General features: G+C 41.2%; 1 protein-coding gene across 1 annotated transcript in view; it reads left to right on the top strand.

Annotated features, from left to right (window-relative positions):
* The first annotated feature begins 704 nt into the window (after nucleotides 1-704).
* The window catches only part of SLC26A7 (solute carrier family 26 member 7), a 148,899-nt gene continuing 124,692 nt past the window's right edge, over nucleotides 705-24,911 (top strand). The window contains exons 1-2 of the mRNA XM_075549502.1: nucleotides 705-1,061; nucleotides 19,778-20,102. Of these exons, the coding sequence (XP_075405617.1) occupies nucleotides 19,910-20,102 (193 nt within the window). The 5' untranslated portion in view covers nucleotides 705-1,061; nucleotides 19,778-19,909. The remainder of the gene's footprint in view (nucleotides 1,062-19,777; nucleotides 20,103-24,911) is intronic.

Below are 24,911 nucleotides of genomic sequence, written 5' to 3'. Positions count from 1 at the left end.
TCTTATTTTCGGGGGGATGTCTTACTTTCGGGAAACAGTATATCTACAATAGATGTCAGTTCCCAAGGGATGTAGGAACAAACGACTTGTAAGCATGCTTGCATCTTGCTTTGGATGTGGGGAAAAGGCATGTATTTTCTTTTGCAAAAAAAAGGCGTAGGTCCTTCTGACTGCATGAGAAAGGAAACAAACCTCTAGCTACATAGAAGAAACAAAGACACAATGAAGGTTGTACTTGAGTAAGCTCTAAGCCCTCTATCACTCTCCCTTCTTTTCCGCCAACAGTTTCAGGGAATAATAGCGTTAGATGGGCCGGAGAGCAGGCCAAAATCTCTCTGAGCAATTTCATAATCGAAACCTCCTGGGCAGAGGGAGCACGTTCCTCTGACCAGCTTGCTGGCCTGCCACGCGCAGGCAGTGACAGTAACGGATGCGGAGTGAGTGAGGCTAGTGAGGCTAGTGAGGCTAGTGAGGCTAGTCGAGTCGGTGCAACGTATCTTACCGACAGCATTCCTTACCGGCAGTATTTATCGCCCATGCCAACGTGGTCCGCTTGTGGGGCGGGTACCACGCTCTCGCCACCGATGTTGGAGCGCCCAGGTGTCCGTGGAGGACGTGTCGGCCCGCGGACCGCTGGGTGGCGCTGTTGCGTCGTGGAGTGCGCGCCGGAAGTGAAGCGCGCGGGGCGCGCGCCGGGATGCTTTCCCCGGGAGCGTCTGGTCTGCCCGCCGAAACCCAAGTCGTCGGGGTGGCCGGCGTGAAGACGGCTATTTCTGACGGCGCGATGTGTCTTCGTGACCTGCACACGTGCGCCGAAGGAAACCAACGGCCGCGGCACGGCTCTCCTTAGCTCCCGCCACCCTGGCGCTGGCTCCGTACAACGGCTGGCTCCAGGGCCACCTCTGTGCTCAGGGCTTTATGCGAGCTGCCCCCTCCCCGCTTCCAGGGACCAAATGACTGAAGATGGCAAAGTTCAGAAGTGACACAAGGAGAATTCAAACCCCCTCAGACTGCTACTCCGGCCAGCTCATTGGTAGACGAGGCTACTGGTCACCTAGCAGGTTTGTGGCAGAACCGAACTCTGCAGTGCTGTTCAATCCGGTGCATGGTCCCCGCACCGAGGGCCTAGGGAAACAGTGCAGTGGGCTTAGCGGACACAGAATACAGATATTTTCCCCTCAGCATTAAAAGATGCCCGTGGAACTCCTGTTTGTGGAAGATATTGGTTTATGTGATACACTTACTAACACGTTTATTTTAGCATATGACTTTACTCAAGTTTCAGTTTGTATTTGTATTCTTAGACTCAAGAATAATGTTGAGCCTAAGTATTTTCCATGTAAAACATGGAATATAAGATAAACCAAATTAATGTTTTTTGTCAGTAGGCTTATGTTCTGAATGTTATATGGGACAGACCTATATCAAAGAAAGGATTCCTTGCTTGGCTGAGATTCACACTTTCAGACATGCTGCATTTTTATTTACTAAATCGGCCAATTGTGCCTCAACTATTACAGTGGTTCATTTGGGGCGTGCTCGTTCACTTTCTTCCTTTCCGTCTCACACTCCATGTCTTCCTTTCAATTCCTGTGCTTTTTGGTGAGGACCCTGTAATGCATGCCCGCCACCCCTGATTCTCATGCTGCCTGCCTCTTTCAGAGGTGTGAAATGACCGGCATCATCAGTGCTTGCCTCATTTTCAGTCTTTTCCCCTTCACGATTCTTCTTTCCTTAAAGGCCTCGTGAAAAAGTGGTCTCTTGGTTTGAATCCTGTTTTCTTATAGAGTTGTGAATTGAAAGGTCAGCAGTTCAAAACCACCAGCTGCTCTGCAGGAGAGAGGGCTTTCTACCCCTGTGGATAATTAGTCTCCGAAACTCACAGGGGCAGTGCTACCCTGCCCTATAGGGTCACTATGAGTCGACATCAACTTGGTGGCAGTGTTGCTCTTCAACCAGCTGTAATCAGGGTTTTGTCCCCACTACTGTCATCAAACTTCTCTCCCCAAAGTCACCCAGCAACTTTCTACTTGTGAAAGTCCACCTAAGCCCTCATCTTTTCCCTTCCGCTTTCCTAGGCCCCATCTCTAAGTTCTTCTTTCCTGCTAGCTGTATTATTTGTCCTGGTTTAACCACCACCTTCCCGTGGCAGATCACTAGATTCCTAAACTCTCGGTTGTGTTTATGGCATCACCAGGACCCCTGGTCATGTAGTGGGTTATGTGTTGGGGTGTTAACCACAAGATCAGCAGTTTGAATCCACTAGGTGCTCAGTGGGAGAAAGATGAGGCTTTGCTCGCTTAGAGATTTACAGCCTCATAACTCCAAAGGTCCAGTTCCATTCTGTCTTACAGAGTCAGCATGAGTTGGAATTAACTCGATGGTAGTGAGTTTTTAATACCACCACCTTATGCTCAGTTATATGAAACGATTCCTCTTTGACGTTCTCTGCCACCCCACCTCACACTCCCAAGTCATTTTGCCACACCTACCACGTTCTTGGAAGCAAGAAAGGTGCGAGTTTGTCTCACATACTTCGGACATGTTGTCTGGAGAGACCAGTCCCTGGAGAAGGGCAGCACGCTTGGTAAAGTAGAGGCCAGTGAAAAAGAAGAAGACCCTCAGTAAGATGGACTGACACAGCGGCTGCATCGATGGGCTCAAACACAGGAATGAGTGGGAGGACGGCACAGGACCAGGCAGTGTTGCCTTCTGTTGTACGTAACGTTGTTCTGAGTTGCAACCAGCTCGGCAGCGCCTAACACCATGACCAGGACCACATTCTTGTATTTATCCATTTCTTTAATTTTCCAATCTGATTGCTTTGTAAAAAATAAAACGAGAAGACTCTTCAAAAAGGATTTAAGTTTTTACAGGAAAGAAATTCTTTTACATCTCTCTTATCTCACTTTCTGTAATTGACAGTTCCCTTGTAACTAGCAGGAATGGACCATATGTTCTTTGTTTTCTAAATGTATAGATACATTCATAGGCCCTCTGCTTTATGTGATTGCTTTGATATTCATCTGGCTTATGAGAATGGAGGTGGGATATGAATTTTTAAAATTTAATATATTGGGTAGGTTATTTATAAATATGACACAATTAATTTCATACACCCAGTTTCCCAAATCCTTTCTGTTCAAGATGTTTATTAGAATGTTGGAAAGATAAAATATACAACCATTGTTATTCTTAATCTCAACAATTAGTTCCAAGGGACAGTTGACACCTTGAACTCTTTCGATTAAGTCTTTTGTTCTTTGTTTAAATTTTGTTTTTACAACCCCAATTATGTCAGTTCTCCTGAAGTGTATTACTCTTTTTCACACATTGGACCCTCTGGGATGGATAGACTCTGGGAGATGTGTCAGGAAGCATTCTGATCATCTTTCATAATGTTTAAAGCAACCCATTAAAACAGTAACTCAAATAATAAGAATTTCCATGGGATCAGAGCCTTTGGAAGTATGCAAACACTGTCCTTACTCTCGGCAGCAACCTTGCTATCTGGCATTTCACATGTAACACATCAGTGATAAGCGAACCAACCAATAAAACCCTACTATCTGACTACGTTGAACATTGGTGACATAGGTCTTACAGGGACAAATGCTTAGGGGAAAAGTGACAGTGATATTGGCTGTGGTGGTTATAGGACCACGTTGCTGGGCGATGATTCTCAGTGTTTTGGCAGTTTTGTATGATAGAGCCACTGTCCGTTGTGTGAGTGGATGTGGCTGACCTTCTTTTTCACGTAATGCCAGTTTTCACATAACCACCTGATTCTTGGCACCTGTTGATAAGTGAGTGTATTTAGTTAGTGGACTTTTAAAAAAGTACAGATTAGTGATAGTGTGTCCACCAAAACGAATTCCTTCTTTATAGATAGCGAAAGGAATTGGCAAATATAAATACTATGTGTTGCTAGGCTAATTCATTATTTATTAGATTTCTCTTAAGTTCCTAACTATACTACAGTCAATCCCCAATGGACAATGAGTCCTGTTCTAATGGCTCTGGCATAAATTGATGCTGGTAGACACCCCTGAGAATGAAAGTAGCAACAAATTATGCCCCACAATATTCTATGTATGAAAGAGAAAATGTGCAAAAACAAAAACAGCTCTGCAGTATGTAGTAAATTTGGACCTGCTGTTAAAATGGGTTTAGAGATTAGGTTGACATCAATAGTTATTTTGTTAAAAATGATTTACAATTTAAAATATTTCTACTAGATATCCTAAGAAGTCTACCTTAGATTAAGAACTCCTAGGGTCTTAATGGCAAATGCACAAGTGTGGGTGGCCATTCCCTCCAATGTCCCTGGCAAACATCACTGATAGTAGTCTAAGCAGGCTTTCCTACAGATATGCAACACTTCAGAATTCTTAACAACTCCACATGTACTATTTCAGGGCAGAACTAATCCATCTGTACTGACACCAAATGTGGAGGAGTGTTTTTCTGAGCCACCTGCAAAACAAACCCATTGCCATCAAATCAATTCCAACTCACAGCGACACTATATAGATTTTGCGAGATTGTAGATCATTTTTATCCCCTGGAGTGGCTTGTTGTGGATTTGATCTGCTGGCCTTGCCGTTAGCAACCCAACAGTGGCAGAAGATGAAACCAACTACAGGGCTTAGAAATCACAGGGCCATGTTAAGGACATGGCAAAATTTACAGTCCTAGTAATCTAAGGATTGTAAATAATAAAATCCAAATCTGAGGAGGGAATGATATCAGAGTTTAAATTGTGGATGTCAGTGAAAGCCCCAAAGCCATGTGCAGCCTCCACTCCTCCCCCCTTCCCAAAGGATCAAGTCTGAGGTGAATCGCCTCTGGCCATAGTCAGCGAATGGTTTTGCAATTTTACAGAAAGCATTGTAAAGTGGATTACAGCAGATGTAGTTAAAAGGTAGTACCTTATCATTTGTTCTTCCTTTTGACCCATTTTAAAGTTGTTTCAGTTTGGGATATTTTCTGTTTTCTCTTTGATTCCGTTTTTTAATGTTTTGCTTTGTTGTTGGGTTTATTTGATTTTGTATGATTGTTATTTGTTTTATATGATTTTTCTGTAAAAGAAATCCAGGATAGTTAGATTTATAGAGATAGTAAGTGGGTAGGGGAAAGGCAGGGAAGGATGGGGGAAGTGGGGAGCTCACAGTGATGAGTCTGAGAAGAAAATGTTCTGAAGTTGATTGTGGTGATGACGGCACAACTCTTCTGAATGTGACTGAACGATTAAACTGTATGATGCAAAGTGGTTGGCAGTTAAAACTATTTAAAAAATGGAAATCTGAGTAGGGAGACTGGGGTTGGCATGACTGTGATGGGAAAATAGTGCAAATGAGAATGTGGGTTCAAGTGAGGCTGATGGAATGAGATTTGGGGTATTGTTCAATTTGTAGCCTGGTAAACAGGTCTGTGAAGGTCTTTGGGTGGCAAAAGAGGTGTGTGGTTGTCTGCTACCATAAAGATGAACAGTTCAAGTCCACCCAGTGGATCAGCAGAAGAAAGGCTTCGTGAAGCAATTCTGTAAAGCTGGTCACTAAGAATACCCCGTGGACTAGTTGTACTCTGCACTGCATGGGGTTGCCATGAGTCAGGATGTCTTCAGTGGAAACAGCCTTAGGTTTTGGTATAAACAGTTCCGTAAAAATTTACCAACGGTGTAAAACTTTCCACTTCAAATAAAGACAAAAACATCCAGTTCTAAGTGAGTCAGTCCTATGTAGTGTATCCCTTTGCACATTTAAGGCATTAAGGTGTACTAGAAACTTAGTGTAAAGCTGTTGGGAGACTCACAGCCACGGTTCAAATTATCCCAGCAACTAACACAATAAATTTCTGGGTGCTAACAAGGAACATTTATCAGAATATTTCCTCTACAGCAGACCTTGTCCTTGGTACTCTACTTATCTAAACACTCCTCCCAAGGACCTTGAAAAGTTGACATTGAATGTTAGCTTTCCTTGCCAATGTGCTGGTTGGTTGTCTGGCTCCACAGAACACTGCATACTGTTTCCTGTTGTGCTTCTTTTGACAGTAATGAAATCTAATGTTCCTTGGGGGTGGTTTGTCTGCTTTAGTACATATACTTTTAATTGCCAATGATCTGATAAGCACGGTACAAAGTATCACTGCAGTTTATGTGCACTGTAAACTTTGCAACTTCTAGAGTAAATTTCAGTTATGCCAAAAATTACCCAGGAGAAGGAAAGCTCTGACACAATTCCCAAATGCGTTATTTCTTCAAGTAAAGACATGCAATAGGAAAAGGCCAGCAACACCTCTCAAAATTTAACATTTGTCATCAACTGCAAGTACTCCGAGACTTCTCTGTATTTCCAAGAATTGACAAGTCCGTAACCAATCTGTATGCATTTGATTTTCCATTTTCTGTTATTTTGATCCCACTTGATAAGTGAGAGTTTGGTTTGGGTTGGGGCTGAGTTATCCTCAGTCGCTCAATATGGCTTTCAGAGACTCGCGCACGGATATCTTTCCGAGTGTTTTTATGCACTTTATGGGACCAAGGCATCAAATATGGTAGCTCCTATTTGATATATGTTTTCAGTTGTATATGGAAACCAGGAATGAAAGCTAGCTTAAAGGAAGACTCTATCCCAAGGCCTCAAGGTCCCAGAAATTCTAAACATGAATGCTTTCAATTTTAACTGGAAAGTCAGTTGACCCGGAAACCAGGCTTCATTAAATGTTCTAGAAGTCAACAGGTGATAGTCTGGAGCACGTCCGAATGAAACTGCTGTAAAGATGAGTTTCTCATGGATCCGGCTAGCATGAAAATGTTGACTCTGAAAAGCATTGTTGGAACATGGGCAAAAATATTCACCAATGAAAACGGCATCATTAGTAATGGCTCTTTACCATTTGGATCCTAGTAATTCCACTTCTAAGGAAATAATTAAAATTTGGATCAAGAATTATGACTAGAGATGGTTATCTCAGTGTTTTCCATAATAATGAAAAAATGGAATCAATTAAAACATCTCATCTTAGGGAATATGTATGTAAACTGTACCATATTCCCAGAAAGGCAGATTTTATAGTCCATGATACAAACACTTATATAGTGCTCAGTGAAAGGAAATGCAGTAAGAAGTAATGCCTCAATTGTATAAAGAAATATATATGTAGCAAGTTACACCCAAATCTGGAACATACTTATTTCTTGTTTAACACTTTTTTTTCACACTTTTAAAGATTTAATATTATAAATAGTAATTTGGTTATTTAATAATCAGTAAAATGACTAAAATGTCTTAGGACGAATTGGTTTCTAAATTCTTCTCTAGGTGCAAGGTCTGCATGTTGTCCTATTGGTCCTTGACATGATGTCCTATTGATCCAAGACCATGAAGCTTGACCATGGACCATTAGAACAATGGACAGAGTAGAAATTTGCTTTTCATTTTTCGCATTTTCATACATATATCTGAGACCAGTTCGACCGCTTTCCAGGTGTGCCAGCTCACTGATCTTTTCATGGATATAATAATTGTCTTTTCATGAAAATGCTTGGTGCCCGTGACGCAGGAAGTGGGATTAGCGCGTGCTCTGACACTCCGAGTATTCCCCTGACCATGACCGCCGATCCAGCATCGCTTTGGCGATGGTTTCCACCCTGCTCCAATTCTTTCCATTTTGTGATCACCTGGAAGTAAAATTTCAACGTAAAGAATCAAGATTTAATGAAACTAACCGTTCGAGATTCATGCTAGTCTTAAATCTTCTTGAAGAGAATAATGTCATCCATCAATACTATGTGCTAATCTTGAGGGAATTTGCTTTTCCGAGCTGAAGTCTGAGGCACGGTAGCGGCCCCATGGAGCACGTTAGCTACCCTCCCACCCCCCCAAGTGATGCAGCCGCTCTGGTGAGTCTGCTTTCCTCCGATGTTATCATGCCTTCCAGATGGGGACTTTGGAGAGAATTTACTGTGGTTGTTAGACAAACTCCATTATCTCCTTTAACAGCAATACTGAATTCAAAAGTCATATAACTGTTGCAGACATAATATATTTGATTTCAGTAATAAATTTGATGTGAGCTTTAAAGATACTTTTGTGGACAAAATGGAAAAATTTCTATGCGACTGACTTCTCAAATAATTCACACTAAAGAAAGCATTTCACTCTGAAGGACAGGGTCTAGTATATGTGCCTGCCTTTTCTTATTTATAAATCATTTTAATAAGGACTTAGCTAGCATGTTTAATCAGTTTTTGGATAGCATAATATCTGAAGAAATAGCTAATATGTTGGAGTTAATTATAATTATTAATATTAGAGATGACTAAATAAGATTTAGCAACATGACATGATGAATTAATTGGCCATATTTAATACCCCAGAATTTAATATGGTTTCATATAAGACTTGGTACTCAGATTTCTTTTAAAATGTATATAATGACAGATGAAGACTAAATGATTTAACAGAAAATGTGGGAAAAATTCTAATTTAATTATATGATATCATCTACAATTTTTAGAGCGGCCACATCTAAATACTGCTTTAAAATTTGGTATTCTATTTGAAATGGAGAATTAGCAAACTGTAAGCCACGAGGAAGGGACTCATCTGGTGGGTTGTTTGAAATCCACATAATATGATGGCTGTCTTCTATTCCAACCAGTAAGGACTGACAGGAAATATATTTATGCTTCTAATTCTTTACAATGTTACAAAATATGAGAAACAATGGCACCAAGATTTTGGAATCAGGCAACACGTGACAGTGATCTTGGAGAAAAGGAAAGTGGACAAAAAGGAACAAATTATCCTTCCAGCTTGTTGCTCAGAGTTCCCCAGCCATCGTACATGAGGATATAGGGCAGAGGACGGGGTATTGAATCCCAGGAGAGACTGGAACTTTTATTTTTAGTTTGCGGGGCAGGAGCTGACAGTCCGGAGAGGCTAAAGCAGCTGGATTGTGCACAGAGTACCAGAGAGAAAAGAACTGCACAGAGAAAGCTCAACAGAAATGTGCACACGCAGAGTGCTCAGCTAAGTGTGAAGAAATAAACAGACTTTGGGGAAATGATTAGTAGGAGCAATCTTAGGAAATTATACAAGGCTGAAAATAGTTCGTCTCCACCAACTAGAGTAGAAAATTAAAATGCATCGGCATTGGGTACACTAATTAGCAGAGTTTTTGTCTCAATTGTAGGAATACATGTTGCTTTGACCATCTTCAGTCTGAATGGTGAGATTTAAAAGGATTATAGTAGTTCAAAGTGGCTTACTAACACCCCATAACAGACTGAGAATACTGAAAATAACACAAGAATTTCCCTGCAACTCCAAAGGTAGCCGCATAGCACTCCATCAAGGGTTATCAGCTATGTGCGGCCTCTGTAAAATAAAAATAAAAACAGAAGGGGAGGTTCCTCCAAAAGTTAAGCATAGAATGCTCATCTGACCCAGCAACCCACTCCTAAGTCTGTACCTAGAAGAATGCAAAGCAAGGATTCAAATTGTTTTCTGAATATTGGTGTTCATGGAAGAGCTGATGCCTTTCAATTAGGACATTGATGATGAATATTAAATATACCATGGACTGCCAGAAGTCAAATAAATCTCCGATGGAAGATTGTGGAGGCAGAATGCTCCTTAGAAGCAAGAACGGTCATTTGGACATGTTTTTAGGAAGGACTAATCCCTAGAGAGGGATACCATGCTTATAAAAGGGTCGGTGAAAAAGAAGTACACCTTCCTTCTGCTCCTGAGTTGTATCAACACGGTGGCTGTTACAATGGGCTCAGGCAGGGTGACAATTGTGAGGCTGGTGCAGGCCTGGGCAGCGTTTTACTCTGTCCTACACAGACTCATATGAGTCAGTGGACAGCTCCTACCAGCAAAGACATTGAACTATGCTTGTTTGGAGCCTGCAGAGAATAGGGGAGAAAACCAGATTGACATAAATCATGGCTTCTAATATTCCAAAATCTAAGATGCAAAAAATCCAAGCATTGGAAACATGAACAAAATGACACCATGGTACATCAAATGAAATTGCTTAAAGCCAGTCATAAAGAGGAGAAAAATCTTGAAAGAATCTGGGGGCAGGGAGGATGGGAGTGGGGGGAAAAGAAAAGGTGGTCTACGCAGAAGAGTGATTAAGCTGACAGGAAACAGCTTGCTGGGAACAATGTAGGCTAGAAGACAGTGGAACCACATCCTTAAAGCATTAAAAACAAACCAAAAATATATACTTGAACTTAATATCAACTAAAAAAATCTTAGAGATGAAAGCAAATTGAAAACATTTTCAGACATATAGAACCTGAAAGCATTCATCACAACATACCTGCACTAAAAGAGATGTTAAAGGAATCCTTTTAGGTACCTACAGACTGCCATCCCTTGAAATCTATAACTTTGGGGAAAGATGAAGATTAATAGACATAATAATTACATGGGCAAATGTAAACTATTTCTCATTATTCTTGCCCCTCAAGTCTCTTTAAAAGACTAAAGACTGTTTACAGTAAAAAATAGGAGCAGCTAATCATAGGGTGGGAATGATGAAAGTTTGTGGAAAAATGGGATGAAGCGAGAGTAGAATTTTCCAGGTCTCATCACAGAAGTAAAATATGACAGTGATAGGACAAAGAACCATGGAAGTGTAGAAGGTGATAAAATATTTCCGCTGTATTTGAAGTGATATATCACTTGAAGGTAAGTTAAAGATATATATTATAAGCCCCAAATCAACCACTAAAATGAGTAAGATAAGAAAATGAATAAGATAGAATCATAAAAAATAAAGTTAATCCAAAAGAAGTTGAAAAATTAAGAAGAAAAGAAAACAATCAACTCATACACACAAACAAATCCAATGTCAATCAGAGATTATCACCTTGAATTTAAAAAAGGAAGAGCCAATGGTGCCTACAAGAAACCCAATTTATATATGAAGACTCAAATGAGTTAGCAGTAAAAGGATGAAAAGTTGATGCTCTATAAATGAAAGATATTTATATATACTTAGAAAATGGAAGATACATGAAAGGCACACTTGTATTCTTCCAACACACATATCCCTTTTTTAGAATAGTGGCCATACCATAGGTCTATAAAATAGAAAGGCGAGAGTGGAAAGGGACAGACCATGACTGCACATTCCTCGGGGAGATGAAATTCTAACTTCAGTCCACCCTTCTCTTACAATTTCCAAATCTCCTTAACTCATGATATATTTCATGGTTTATTTAGTTTGTTTTTTCATGATATATTTCCATGGAATATTTAGTTGTTTTGTTTCCAATTCATAACCAGTCTTTATCTGAAAACAAAACCAAAAAAAACTCCACCATTTGAAAGTGCCTTGGGCCATGGTAAAATGTGCATTTTATATGTACATATGATATCACATGTATATGAATGTGAATGCACATTTGAGATTCTTATCCTAATCATTTTTTCTCCCCTTCACGATAGCTATCTCTTGTCGGTCCCTATTATGGATCACAATTGACCAGAGAATATAAAATAGTGCACCTAAGAGTACTGATGATAAAGAAACAGGCTGACAGTGTTTTGCTTGTCAATACCATGAAAGCATAGTGAGGCCCGTTAGAAATCATTGCTGAGAGTGTAGGATGTTGTGCATTCTACTGTATTTGTTGGCCTGTTATGAGAAAAACATTAGCTCTACTATTCAGGTTTGTAACTGACTCATATTTGTGTGTCGACATTGAAGTGTAACAGTATTTTGAAATGAAAAGTACCATTATAAAAAATCAGCACTATTTTGAGTTGGCATTAAGTGAGGTATGCCTGAAGCTAAAGGCGTATTATGTGTCACGGGGGTTACGGTATAAACTAAAGCGTAAACATTTTAAGTAGAAGAGCTTGGCTCAATAATTGGGGAAAATGTTCCAACAATTAGAACATCTGAAAATGGCAATGAGCTATTTTTCTAGGCCTATTAGTTTCAGTCACTGGAAAATTAAACTAGAGGTTGGCTTCAGGGTTGTGCTAACCTCTATGAAATTTTGGGTAAATAAGAAAAAGGGTCTCTCTCTGGTGAACGACAATGAAAGCTGCTCCCCCTAATGGCTACCTGGCTTAGAAGTAAGCCCTGAATGGCATAGTTTCAGGCCTACTTTCCCTGTCAGTCGGGTCTACATCAGTACTTTAATTGTCCCAGTATCCAATTCAATCACAGAAGTACAAGACAGCAATCACAGACAATTTAAGAAGATTTTCGATCTTTACTAGTGTCTCTCATCCATTACATTGCATACAATTTCCCAAAGGACTTCTTCCTCACCTGACCCAGTTCCCTCACACTTCATAATGATGAGGCCAGAGGCTCTCAGCTGCCAACCCCTGAAAGTCTATCTGAAGCTCCAGCCCTGGCATCTTCTAGCTTGTGTTCCCCTTCTTCTCTTGTGTCTCACATCTAGTGGTTTCTCTTTCTGTTCTTCTGATTCTACAATAAAAAAAGCAGGGAGTCCTGTTGACAGATTGAGTGCTCCGTAGGCTTTCAGGGAAGTCGAGCCAGTAAAGTAAACATTGCAGGGGATCTTGTTTTGCTTCCCTTAGCTTCCCCATCATTTCTAGGTTTGTTTTCTTTTATCCCCTCTCTTCACTTATTTCCCTGATTCTTGAACTGCAGAGTCTAAGTACCAGGAGGAGGAAGATACCCCCTAGCCCCCACTGCTTTTTTTACTCTTAGCTACCCTGTAAAAGAGTAGAGTTGCTCCTTATAGTTTCACAGGCTGTCAACCTTTACAGCCTCAGGAAGACTCTTTTTACCTCCCTTGGCTCAACTGGTGGATTTGAACCTCCAACTTTACAGTGATTGTCCCACTGCCTATCTCACAGGACCACTTGGACTCCTCTGAGAAAGAACATTCATGTTCATAATTGTTGAGTGGACATTGCTTCCCACAGACTCATGTAGTGGATAATAAATAGAAAGCACATTATATGAATCATCTCTACTAAAAAAATACATAGAGCTAGGTCTGTTACAGTGACATAAAAAGATACAAAGGAAGCAAATCAACAATGAAAATGACCATAACTTTACATCCATGAATACCTGGATTTTGAGCTTACAACATGCACAGAACTTTGGGGCAGACAGAGTAAACTTCATGGAACAGGTAAGAGTTGAATAAATATTTAAAAGAGGAAAAAGGCCATGTAACTAATGAAATTAATAGTAAAGAAATAGTCTGAAGAGTCACAGTAATATGCAGCAGCTAGCGAGTATACTTATCTGTTTGAACAGATGGCCCAGGTAGGGTGGGAAGGATGGGAATGCAGCTCCTTATCTGATGAGTTCTCATGACACCTGTTCTGTGCGGGGACTATTCATTTATCCCATCTGCCTTGAGTTCCAGTAATATATTTTTGGTTTTTTCCCCATTGAATATTAACTTACAGAAAATAGAGACAGGATATTTACCTTGTCTGGCCTTTCAATAGCATCACACCCAGTCTAGCAAATTTTGGCTGTTTAATACATACTTACTGAATTAAATAAAGTTTGTTGTTCTTAAAATATATAACACTCAAAGCTTAACTAGTTTAAGAAGACCAAAGTGAAATCTGTCTGCCTTGAGCAGCCAATTCTTTTAAGATCGATGTGAAATAAAATTGACAGCAGGAACTAAAAAGGTTAGATAAGAATCTTAAAGGGAGTGAATTTATGTACATGGGCAGCACCACTCAAAAAAGGAGAGTGAACAGAGGACAGCACTGACGTTACAGCTCAGAGAGAGGGGTGAGTCTGATCAGAGCACACAGGAGCAAATGAAGAGGGAAGGAGAGAGAGTGGAACACATCCTGGCCCACCAAACCCCTAGGACGATATTCTTGCTCGGAGCAGCCAATGCACAGAGAGGACCACAGAGCTGGCCGCACCACTAGACATGACATCCCTCCATGACCCATAGTACTACGGGGGACAACACTGGAGACACAGTATGGGAATTGTGCCCCATCTGACCCCACCTCACCAGCACGAAACACTAAGGGCGTGCAACAGAGCAGCAGGGGGAACAAATCAATGAAGTCCCTGGGGGATACCTAAAAGAGACTTTGGGGCCAGGGCATGGTACCCCATCAGACTAGACTAGAAAACACTCATAAAGGCCAACAAACAGACCTGAAACTATTTATAGACTTTTCTTTGTTGTTTTGTTTTTGTGCTTATTGTTGTTTTTGCATGTGTATCTAGATAAGATAGGCAGGATAAACAATCTGGAGGACAGTATAACAGGACCGACGATTCTGAGGGATGTAGGAGAGGGGGAAGTGGGGGAAAGGAAGGGGATAGCCAACAAACCCAGGGACAGGGGAACAACAAGTGATCTAAAATTGATGGCAAGGAGGGCGTAGGATGCCTGGTGGGGCGTGATCAAGTGCAATGTAGCCCAGAGGAATTACTGATACTCAAATGAAAGTCGAACATAATATTGGGACAAGAGGAAAGTTAAAGGAAATAGAGGAAAGAACTAGGAGGCAAAGAAAATCTATAGCAGTCTAAATACAGGCATGTACATATGTAAATATATTTATGTATAATGATAGGGAAATAAATCTATGTACATATATTTATATGTTAAGTATTAAGGTAGCAGACATTAGGCCTCTACTCAAATACTCCCTCAACACAAGAACACTTTGTTCTCTTAACCCAGGATTCTGTGATGCTCACCTTCTATTCATGATCACTGAAGACAAAGTGGGTGCATAAGCAAATGTGCTGAGGAAAGATATAATGTCTTGGATCCTAAAGGCTTGAGGATAAACAAGTGGCCATCTAACTGAGAAGCAACAAAGCCTACATGGAAGAAGCACACCAACCAGTGTGATCATGAGGTATCGATGGGGTCAGACATAACGACCCAGAACAAAAAATCATATTGATGTGAATGAGGGGGAGGATGCAGTGGAGACCCAAGGCACATCTGTAGACAATTGGGTATTTCCTCACCGAAGAGTCACAAGGAAGAGATGAGCCAGTCAGGGTGCAGTATAGCACAGATGAAACATACAACTTTCCTCTAGTTCTTTAATGCTTCCTCCCTACCCCTCCCACACTATCATGACCCCAATTCTACCTTACAAATCTGGCTAGACCAGAGGTTGTACTCCGGGACAGATAAGAGCTGGAAACACAGGGAATCCAGGACAGAAAAGTCCCTCAGGACCAATAATGAGAGTAGCAATACAAGGAGGGTCAGGGGAAGGTGGGGGTAGAAAGAGAGAACCCATCACAATGATTGACCTATGACCCCTCCCAGGGGGACAGACAACAGAAAGTGGGTGAAAGGAGACAGAGATCTGTGTAAGACATGAAAAAAATAATTTATAAATTATCAAGGGTTTATGAGGGCAGGAGCTTGGGAGAAGGGGAAAAGGAGCTGATACCAAGGACTCAAGTAGAAAGCAAATGTTCTGAAAATGATGGCAACATAGTATAAATGTGCTTGACACGATGGGTGGATGTATGGATTATGATAAGAGCTGTAAGAGCTCCCAATGAAGTGATAAAAAAAAGAAAAAAGAAAGGAGAGCACCCAAATAATGAAATAAATGTCCGTGTAGAAATTGTTGTGTTACTATGTTTGATTGTATATACTTTCTGTGCTGCTATGAGTTACTTAATATGGCTAGAAGTAGCCACAGTCTTTGTAAGTCTCATCAAATGACTCAGTAGGACTATGCAAATGTGAGGTCTTCATGGCCCACAAAGAGGAATGGATAGATATGGAAATAAGGTAGATGGCATCCTGGTGGGTGGTACTGCATACATATTTTGGAACCCTAACATAGGATTGGTCATCCTGCTATGCTTAAAATAAGTCATTTTAGAGGTAGAAAGGAAGATGGCACTACTGTCAAGAAAGAAGAGTCCTTAGCGGGGTGTATCCTTTGGACCTGAGATCTCTAGGCTGAATCTTCTCAGTGCATGAGACAGAGAGCTGTGACATCATCAAAAGCAAGAGACGATGAGAAACAGTGCCAGAGAAATAGGGGCTGCAGAAGCCAAAGCCTTTGGCTGAATAGTGGTCTTCTAGGCTCAAAGAACAAGAAAGGCGCGTGCCTTCCAGCAGGTGGCTCCATATTGAATCCGGCAGAGCTAAGAGAGCTCTGTAATACCTGCCTGAGCAAGGCAAGGTGGCCAGGCTGGAGAGAGGGGTGTTTGTGTGCACAGCTGAGAGGAGAACTGTCCCCTCAGCTTTTTCTGAACCTGTTACTAAAATTCGTGAGTATGGTCCGTGACTTCTGTGTGGCCATCCCTGTGACTTATCAAACCCCACAGATCAGGAGAGAGTGCTGTGGAAGGTTCATTGGTGGTAGAATTGGTAAAAAGACTGATGGTGGAAGCATGGCTGACCTCTGCCTTGCAGAATCAGCCTGGGGTAGTTGTTACAGATATTTCTTCTCCTGCCCCTCTGTGAAGTTAGAGGAGGCGCATCACCCTCAGCACGCTGAGTTTACAATTCTCAACACAGCCAAATAAATAATAGTATATTAAACAATAAAGTTGATGGGAGACTGGTCAGAGGTGGTTGAGGAGTGGAAAAAGGTCACATTGCTTGTGCTAATAAGTTTGATTGATATTGGAGATTAGTGGCAGTTCAAATATTTAAGTGATGTGATAGAGTGAGGTTTTAGAAATTCCCCATTGTTCCAAATGTGAAGTGGCAGATAATAAATTGGGGAGGGGGGGTGGGGGTATGGACACATATCTCCGCATTTTGAGCAAACTTCAGTAATGGAGACATTTGACTAAATGTATTTAGGCTTGAAATTTTATGAACTGGTCTAAGTAGTCTGAGTATCTCATGTATATGAATGTATTTTTTCATAAAGCTTCTGGTTTTGCTGATGAAAAATAGTTGTGATATTATGCACTGGAGTGAGATTTTGGCGTGCTTTATTAATTATTTAATATACAAGCACATGGAATGGAGGGAAAATCTAGAATTTAGACGAAAGCTTTGAGGTCAGATTCTTAGAAATGCATTTGATCAAGGCACTGCAAAGTTTACTTCATGACACAGTTTCTCCTCCCTCCTCATTAAAGAATGATTGAGAGTGGTGGCTGGCACCAACGCGATTTGGGTGCTCCTTGGTGGCCTTGGGCTGCTAACCATGACATTGTCAGTTCAAACCCACCAGCTGCTGAGGCTTTCTACTCCCATAAAGACTTACAGCCTCTGAACCGCTGGGGAGCACTTGGACTCTGCCCTGCGGGGTTGCCGGGAGTTGGGATGGCCTGGAAGGTACAGTGAGGGTTCTTTCATTGTCGTACACATTCAGAGGCGCTTCGGTGGCACAGTGGTTAGGGACTTGTCAGCAGAACCAGAGGTCAGTGGTTGAAACTCATCAGCCACTCCATGGAAGATAGAGGGGCCAGTCTGCCTCCATAAAGACTAGGGTCTCCAGAGCCCCGGGACAGGAGTTCTAGCCAGTCCTACAGTGTCACTCTGAGTCAGAATGGATAGGATGGCTTCCGTAGTCTCACCTTCTGAAAATCTTGTCCATGTGCACTTTTTGTTGCTGGCATTTAATATAATTGCTTTGCTTTCCCTTTAAGCTGCATAAATAATAGCTGTCTACTGATGAGAGATTTTAGCCAAACTTTCATTACTTACTTTTACCATTTCGTCAGTTTGCTTGTACATTTTCATGGTTTAGGTGTGTTTTGGAAAATATCTTTAGTGTTTAATTTGATTATAAAATAAAAATACTCACTAGAAATATTCACACTCATGCTATTGTATATAAAAGTTAGATGGATATTTGTGAAGGAAAAGCAGCACCACAACGCTGTTGCAAGCAGGTTTGCTCTTAGCTGATGAGTCCATCTCTCACACCAAGAGGACAGGATTAAAATGGTACAACCATTGCTACCTGGGACCCGCGCTATCTAATACAGTTTGTCCTGGGTGACACAAACTCCTCTGTGCTTGCCCACTAACTAAACAACATTGGTGGTGAAAGACCCTGGACTAGAGGCGCCTCAGGGGAAAAGCCTGTAGTCACACAGCCTTGGTCATGTCTGGATGCAGTTCCCTGCTGTCCACATGGGTCTCCAGGAGTTGCCATCAACTAGCTGGCAAGTGCAGGGTTCCCCTCGCCCCCTTTTCAAGGGCTCCAGACCAAACCTAAATGGTCAGATGTTGTGTTTAGGGGCCATCGAGTGGTTCGCACTCACAGTCCAGCAGAACGGAACACTGCCCGGCCCCACGCACGCTCAGAGCACTTCTTAAGTTTCAGCTCCAAGGTGGCAGCCACTTGGCGAATCGTTCTCGTGGAAGGCCTTCCTGTCTCTCGTTGCCTCTGCACTCTACGGATCAGGAGGCCTTTCTGATCAGATAGGCTTGAAGATTAATGTCATAGAAATATTTGCAAAGATAGCAAAGAAATTCTCTTGAGTAGACAAAGAAAACAAGTCCATAGATACCTACAGGTGGATAGTTTATTCATGTGAAAATGAAGGTGTGTTTGCACACGTCAGTGATGTCCTCTTTGGAAGGCTGAGATTGGTCACTTGATTTAAACACAAAGGGAGAGGGAAAGGAGACACAGACTCTTAGAAGTCGCCAAGGCATTCAAGTACTGGGATGTGTGAAAGGCTTCCTGAGGCCTGACCTCAGGCTGGACAAACGGGCATTGGACAGGAAGGAGCCATGTACATGCTATTCTCTTTCCTAGCTTCATATATATATGCTTTGTTCTGGTTTAATTCCAATGGCACAGCGCATAAATGCAGGCTATTTTTTTTGCGGAGGGAAAACAACAATAGCTACAATGACAAAACAAGAAGCAAGACTCTTTGGCAGCTTATCCATTCTATTATAAAATGTAATACCAATTCTAAAAAAGAGAAACTCCCCCAAATTATCTGAATGGAGCCCAGCACACACACACACACACACACACACACACACACACGAAGAAGGAAGCAAGTGAAAGAAAAAACAAACCCCCCAAACCCTCCAGAGCATATCAAACAATAGTTTGAACCATACACGCTATTGTGTGTGTGTTATTGGATTTAGGGAAACAGAAAATTGAACGAATGGTTTCAGAAACAAGGAAGAACCCTTGCCACAAATATTTGCTTATTTTCTTAGCCTAGGACATGAAATTTCAGTTTATTTAAAAGAACTGGCTACCCCTTTTCCAGACTGGGCAGTTGGCTAGGGATGCACGCTTCCCTGTGAATGAAAACCATTTAGCAGGGACTAGAAAAGGAGAAGAACTTTGAGCAGCACCTGTCATATTTTCTGAGTCTTGGAGACTTGGGAGTTAATTGCTATATTGAAAAATATACACTTTTCAGAGACGTGAGGCTGAATTCTCTGTATTTGCACGGCAGACCACTCGGCAGTTTTATGTTTTTGCAGAGCTTGTGGGGAAGATTGGACTAGCTGAGTACTTCCTGCTTCATTAGCATAACCCAGCCCACTTCCAACACACGCCCAGAACTATCTCATTAACCATTGGGATTGGAGCCAAAAACATACGACTACAGTGAATATAAAGAGAATTACTGGCGAAAGAGCTCTAGACCAACTTAAGACTAAATTCTTTACTTTTCCAGGATCAGAAAATGTTATGATACCAGGAATCCATTTCATTCAGATGACAGTCCAAGGTTTTAATCTATTTATTTTTAAAATCTAGAATTAGCTACAGTGACGACATACAGTCCAGCTGCATAGATGTAACATTTTCTGTTAACCTTTTTCTCTTTTTCTGGGTAGCTTTGACACTGTAAACCACAGAAGAATTGGAGACTGGCATTGGAAAGGAGGTGCTCTGCATCGCTTTTTAGTTTGCTTTTGACTTTTCATTTTTCAAGAAGTTTTACTTCAACGAGAGGAAATCGGAAAAAAATGACAGGGGCAAAGAGGAAGAAGGAAAGTGTGTCCTGGAAGAAGATGCATGCCCCCCATTGTGAAGACATTAGAAAGTGGTGTCGAAGGCGGCTGCCTATTTTGGAATGGGCACCGCGTTATAATCTGAAAGAAAACTTGCTTCCAGACACCGTGTCTGGGATCATGTTGGGAGTTCAACAGGTGACGCAAGGTAATATATCGCCTTTGATTTTCCTCTTCTATGCAGAATCCATGCCATTCTGATTGCTTGTGATCCAGGATTAGCCAGATAACTAAGGCTATGTGAATATTTAATTAGGTTGGGCGAAATAAGCACCTTGACTATGTCTATGGATGGAAGGTGTCCTCCTTGCCTCTCTTTTCTCTCTACTTTTTGTTAGCCCTTAAGCACTGAACAGATGTTTGAGTGGCATTACATATTTGCATCTTCAAAATTCTAAGAACAAAAGACGAGTGAGTGCGGGCATATTAGTTTTTATAACTCAACCTTGCTGACAAGAATTTCCTACTTGTGCAGAATTAAGCAAGCTATAAAGTATCTCCTGGCTGGAGCCGCATCTTTTTGTAAACCTAATTAGCAGTACACAATTACCTGTTTATCCAGGAGAGTTGCTTGAAGCCTGGAACAGACCTTTCCGTACATAAAGGAGGCGCTTTGCCAAGTGGATTATTTGCAAAGAAAATCCCGCTTGTCCTTGGAGTTTTGCCTTTTACTGTGCACGCCGACTTCTGTGTCATGTTACCTACTGCATCTCTTTCTCAACAGAACTTTATGCCGGTGAGGACTCTGATTTTCATTTTCCCAAAGCATATTCCAAACATTAGGTTCCCTTGGAGTAAACTTGTGTGTGCCCGCACGCGTCTGTGTGCGTGCGTATGCGTGTGTGTGTGTGTGTGCTCCTTAAAGGCATAGTCACTGCTGTCTTAACTGATTCAGGTAACACTTTTCCTACTTGTTTTGAGGAAAGAAGTGGGTTCTCACCCTTGAGAATTTAGAACTGGTTCCTTGGCACAGATACTATAGGTTGGTATTTCTTGGCAGTTTCACTGTAACTATTATTCATACTGTTAACTTATAAGTACTCTTTTAATTGAGTTATTCTATAGCTGGAACCGACTGGTTTGTGTAAATATTTGTGTTTTTAGTATAATTAGGACCATCTGCTCTAGGGACTTTACTTTAGGATCGCTAATATTATCATGCTTTATGGAATTCCATTTCACTAAACAGCCTTGCAATGCATTTTTAATGACCATTTTGCTAGTAGTAGTATATAGTAATCTTTCAGAATACTGCAAAGCAAGGAACAGGTTAGGCCTTGTTTTTATTTTAAATTCTCACTTAAGCACGTGCCAGAAGTGCTATAAAAACTTAAGTTATACATTTAAAAGGACAGGTTTTTTTCCTAGTAGTTTTGAAATATGTTTTGCTTAAATACAAAATGAATGAAAATTATGTCTTTTGAAATATGTGTTTTCTCATCTTTAGGGCATGAATTAAATGACTGTATTTAATTTATGCAGGAATTTAAGGTACGAAGAAGCTACCTGTGAAACAACAACAGTAGTGATATCATTCATGTTTATGTTTTTGATAGTTAGATGTATGGCTTTTGTTTAGGTATCTATTGGTTTTATGAGTCATGTATTTCATTAGTTATAAGAAACACAATTGCCAGCCCCTGACTGATGAGAAACAAAATGCTTACAGAGCCCACGTGCCCCCCCTCCCCCTGCTGGCCGCCTCCGTGGCCTCCCCCCTGCCACCCCCCCCCCCCCGACATGTATCTTGGGAAGCCAGTGATCTGGTGGCTTCTCTTCTTAGAAGGCCTGGCAGTGAGTGGGTAAGAGTTTTTGCTGGTGTATGAAATGACCAATTTTTTTCGCAGTGGGGGTGGAAGACCAATCTTAAAAGTACCTACTCTTTAAAAATAATCCTTTCACACTTTCTAATGCTATTTCTAAAAAGTGCAATATCATTACCTGTTCTTTTGTTGTGAGGACACTGTGCCTGGCTCCTCATATGCATTGTCTTACCCTGCTGGCTGTTAGTTGTCTTGTTGATGCTGCCTCACAGTGAGCTCCTGTGTGCAGATTAGACCTGCTCGCCAGGACTCTCAACGTCAAGACCTTTCAGACTAGAAGCTGTGGTGGAGTATGAGTATATGTTGGACTCTAAGTGTAAGGTCAGTAGTTTGAACCCAACTGCTCCAAGGGAGAAAGGCAGAGCTTTCTACTCCCTTAGGAGTTACCCTCTCAGAAACTCGCAGAGGGCAGTTCCACCCAGTTTTATAGGGTTGCAGTGAGTGACGGTTCAGAAGCAAATTATCAAGCCTGTCTTCTGAGTCACCTCTGCTTGGGCTCAAACCACCAACCTATTGGTTAGTTGTTGATCTCTTAACACCCAAGGTAGCTGTCTGTATCTTAACAGCAGGCGATGTGACAAGTCACTTTTCCATGTTACATAAGAGACAATGAAGTCTTAGAGAGCAAGTCATTTTCCCTGGACCTCATACCTGATAAGTGATAGATTCAGGACTTGATCCCAAAGCTAACACACTTAATATTTTATACTTCTGCACTGCCAAAGTAACCAGATTTTTCACAATATCAGTGGCATTAGTAATAGAATACAGTTCTTTGGATAGGTACACTGTCCTTCACTTCAAATTACTTTTGCATTCAGGTTTCATCCTGCAGTCAGTGTTAAGATTTAAAGGCAAAGTGACAATAAAAATAGTTACAATATGATATCAAGTAAGGAAAGCATTTAGATATGATTAGCTTCTCTTTGTGTGACTATAATATTGGCAGTCATTATCAGTGATATTTCTTTAGGAAACTAGGCTAAAGGTGGACAAAGTTTTACATTTACATCATGACACAAAGAGAAAAAGTTATTATTTTTCATTCTATTGATTTTTGGTGAGATTTTCAGGTACTCAGTAGAGTTGAATTATATAAAACCTTTGAATTCAATATTCCCCCTCCCCTTTGATCTACAAGTATGGCAAGTAAATATAGCTCAATGTAGTTGTGATATTTCTTTCTTCTCTCTCTAAAAGTGAGTTTAAAACCAAGAATCAAAATGGAAATGTCATTTGATTATGTTCTAATATGCAAAATACTTTGAAAGCATTTAACATGACTTTATTATAGATTTTATTATGATTACATGTAATAGAGCTTTTCAGTTCTCATTCCTGACTGGTGTAGCACATTTTCCGCTTTGATCACACCCTTCCTAAACCTCTTCCTCCTCTTGATGCTTAGATGCTGCTCTTGTGTATTTTGTTCTCTGCCCCGCCCCCTTATTTTACCCCTTTGGTCTTCTCAGGTGCCCTGTATTTTGGTCTCTTTTTTATCTGTGCTTTAACCTTCAAAGTACAATATCATTACCCACTCTTTTCTTGTGAGGACACTGTGCCCGGCTCCTCGTATGCATTGTCTTACCCTGCTGTTAGTTGTCTTGTTGATGCTGACTCAATGTCCTGGGCGCTCTAGACCTGAGCTCTTTCTCTGCCAGTTCCAGGTAGTACAAAGCTCTGTCGACTGCCACTAGGCTAAGGAAAATTTCTCCTCAATCCCAGATCAACATGCTTAGCTATTCGAATCTAGAATGTTCTATAAGTACTTCAAAGGGGACATTCAGACTTCAAAAACAAACTGAATGACACCACTAATAATAACAAACAGTTATTGTTAGATACTGATGTAAATACTGTTCAAAGATCACCTGACATTTGTATTTAACTGAAGATCATTAAGAATAACACCTTGTCTGAAGACACATAGCAAATGAGTGGAAGAAGTAGGATTGAATTCAGAGTCTGGCTTCAGAGACTATGTGCTAACCTTCATACTGAGCTACCTCTCACAGAAAGAGTCATCCTCAATATTTCCCACTCTTTTACCACATTTAGACACTATGGGTTTGTGGTTTCTAATTCCTAAATATTTTTTCCAGCCAAGTAATCTTGCTTTCCCATCTTTGGTACTGCCATAGTTATCTATTGTAATCTTGTGACTTTGCATCTTCTGCTCTGTCTCCCCCTGTAGGCCGTAGTACAGACTGCAGGCAGAATGATCAGAAATGTAAATGCATTGCATCCCTGTTCAGAATTCTGCCTTCACCCTCCGAGCATATTTCTTCAAGGATAAATGCCAATTCATCACCATAGCCTATAAGATCACGAATAATCTTGGCCTTCTTTGAGTAGCCTTCTGAAATCTTCTGAGAAGATTTATATTTGCCCCCACTCCCTCCTTTTGTACTTTTTTATATATCACTGATAGGCCTTAACACAGTGTGTCATAATCTTTTGGCACAAGTCTTTCCATGAAGGTCTGTTGGCTCTGAAAACAAAGATGATATCGTAATCTTTATACTGTCAGTATCTTTTAGATTGCCTGGCAAATAAAAGTAAGTTTTCAGTAATGCTTGTTGGCAGATTTAAAAATGATGTGTGGCAGCGTCTGACCTCCTCAGATGACCAAAGGGAGAAGGGAAATCGAACTCATAATTCCAAGGCCTATTCTTCAGAGGCAGAGATGAGACATGGCTCCAGCCTTCTGCCTGCTTCACTGATACTGACCCCAGCCCTCCCTCCCAGGACACTCTCTACATCTCTGCTGGTTCTCATCATCCCTTGGCATGGCCAGATAGGACTCACAAACATTCATAGGATGATGAGGTTTGTTAGAGAAGTAAACAGGTTACATCTCTGGTTCTCAGCCCCTTGGCTTACCCTGGCTTCTGCCTTCCTTTAGTGTTGCTGATACATGCCCAGAGGGCATGCATTCCACTATAACTCAGCCTGAAAGCATTCAGCTCTAGCTTCAGAGTTCAGCAAACCTAGCAGCCCTAACCAAGTGCCTAGAGCAGCGGTTCTCAACCTGTGGCAGTCGAATGACACTTTCACAGGGGTCGCTAGATTCATAACAGTAGCAAAATGAGTTATGAAGTAGCAACAAAAATTTTATGGTTGGGAGCCACCAC

Source organism: Tenrec ecaudatus, chromosome 5 (genome assembly GCF_050624435.1).
Source record: "Tenrec ecaudatus isolate mTenEca1 chromosome 5, mTenEca1.hap1, whole genome shotgun sequence".
Taxonomy (NCBI): domain Eukaryota; kingdom Metazoa; phylum Chordata; class Mammalia; order Afrosoricida; family Tenrecidae; genus Tenrec; species Tenrec ecaudatus.
This window is presented reverse-complemented; position numbering and strand designations above follow the sequence as displayed.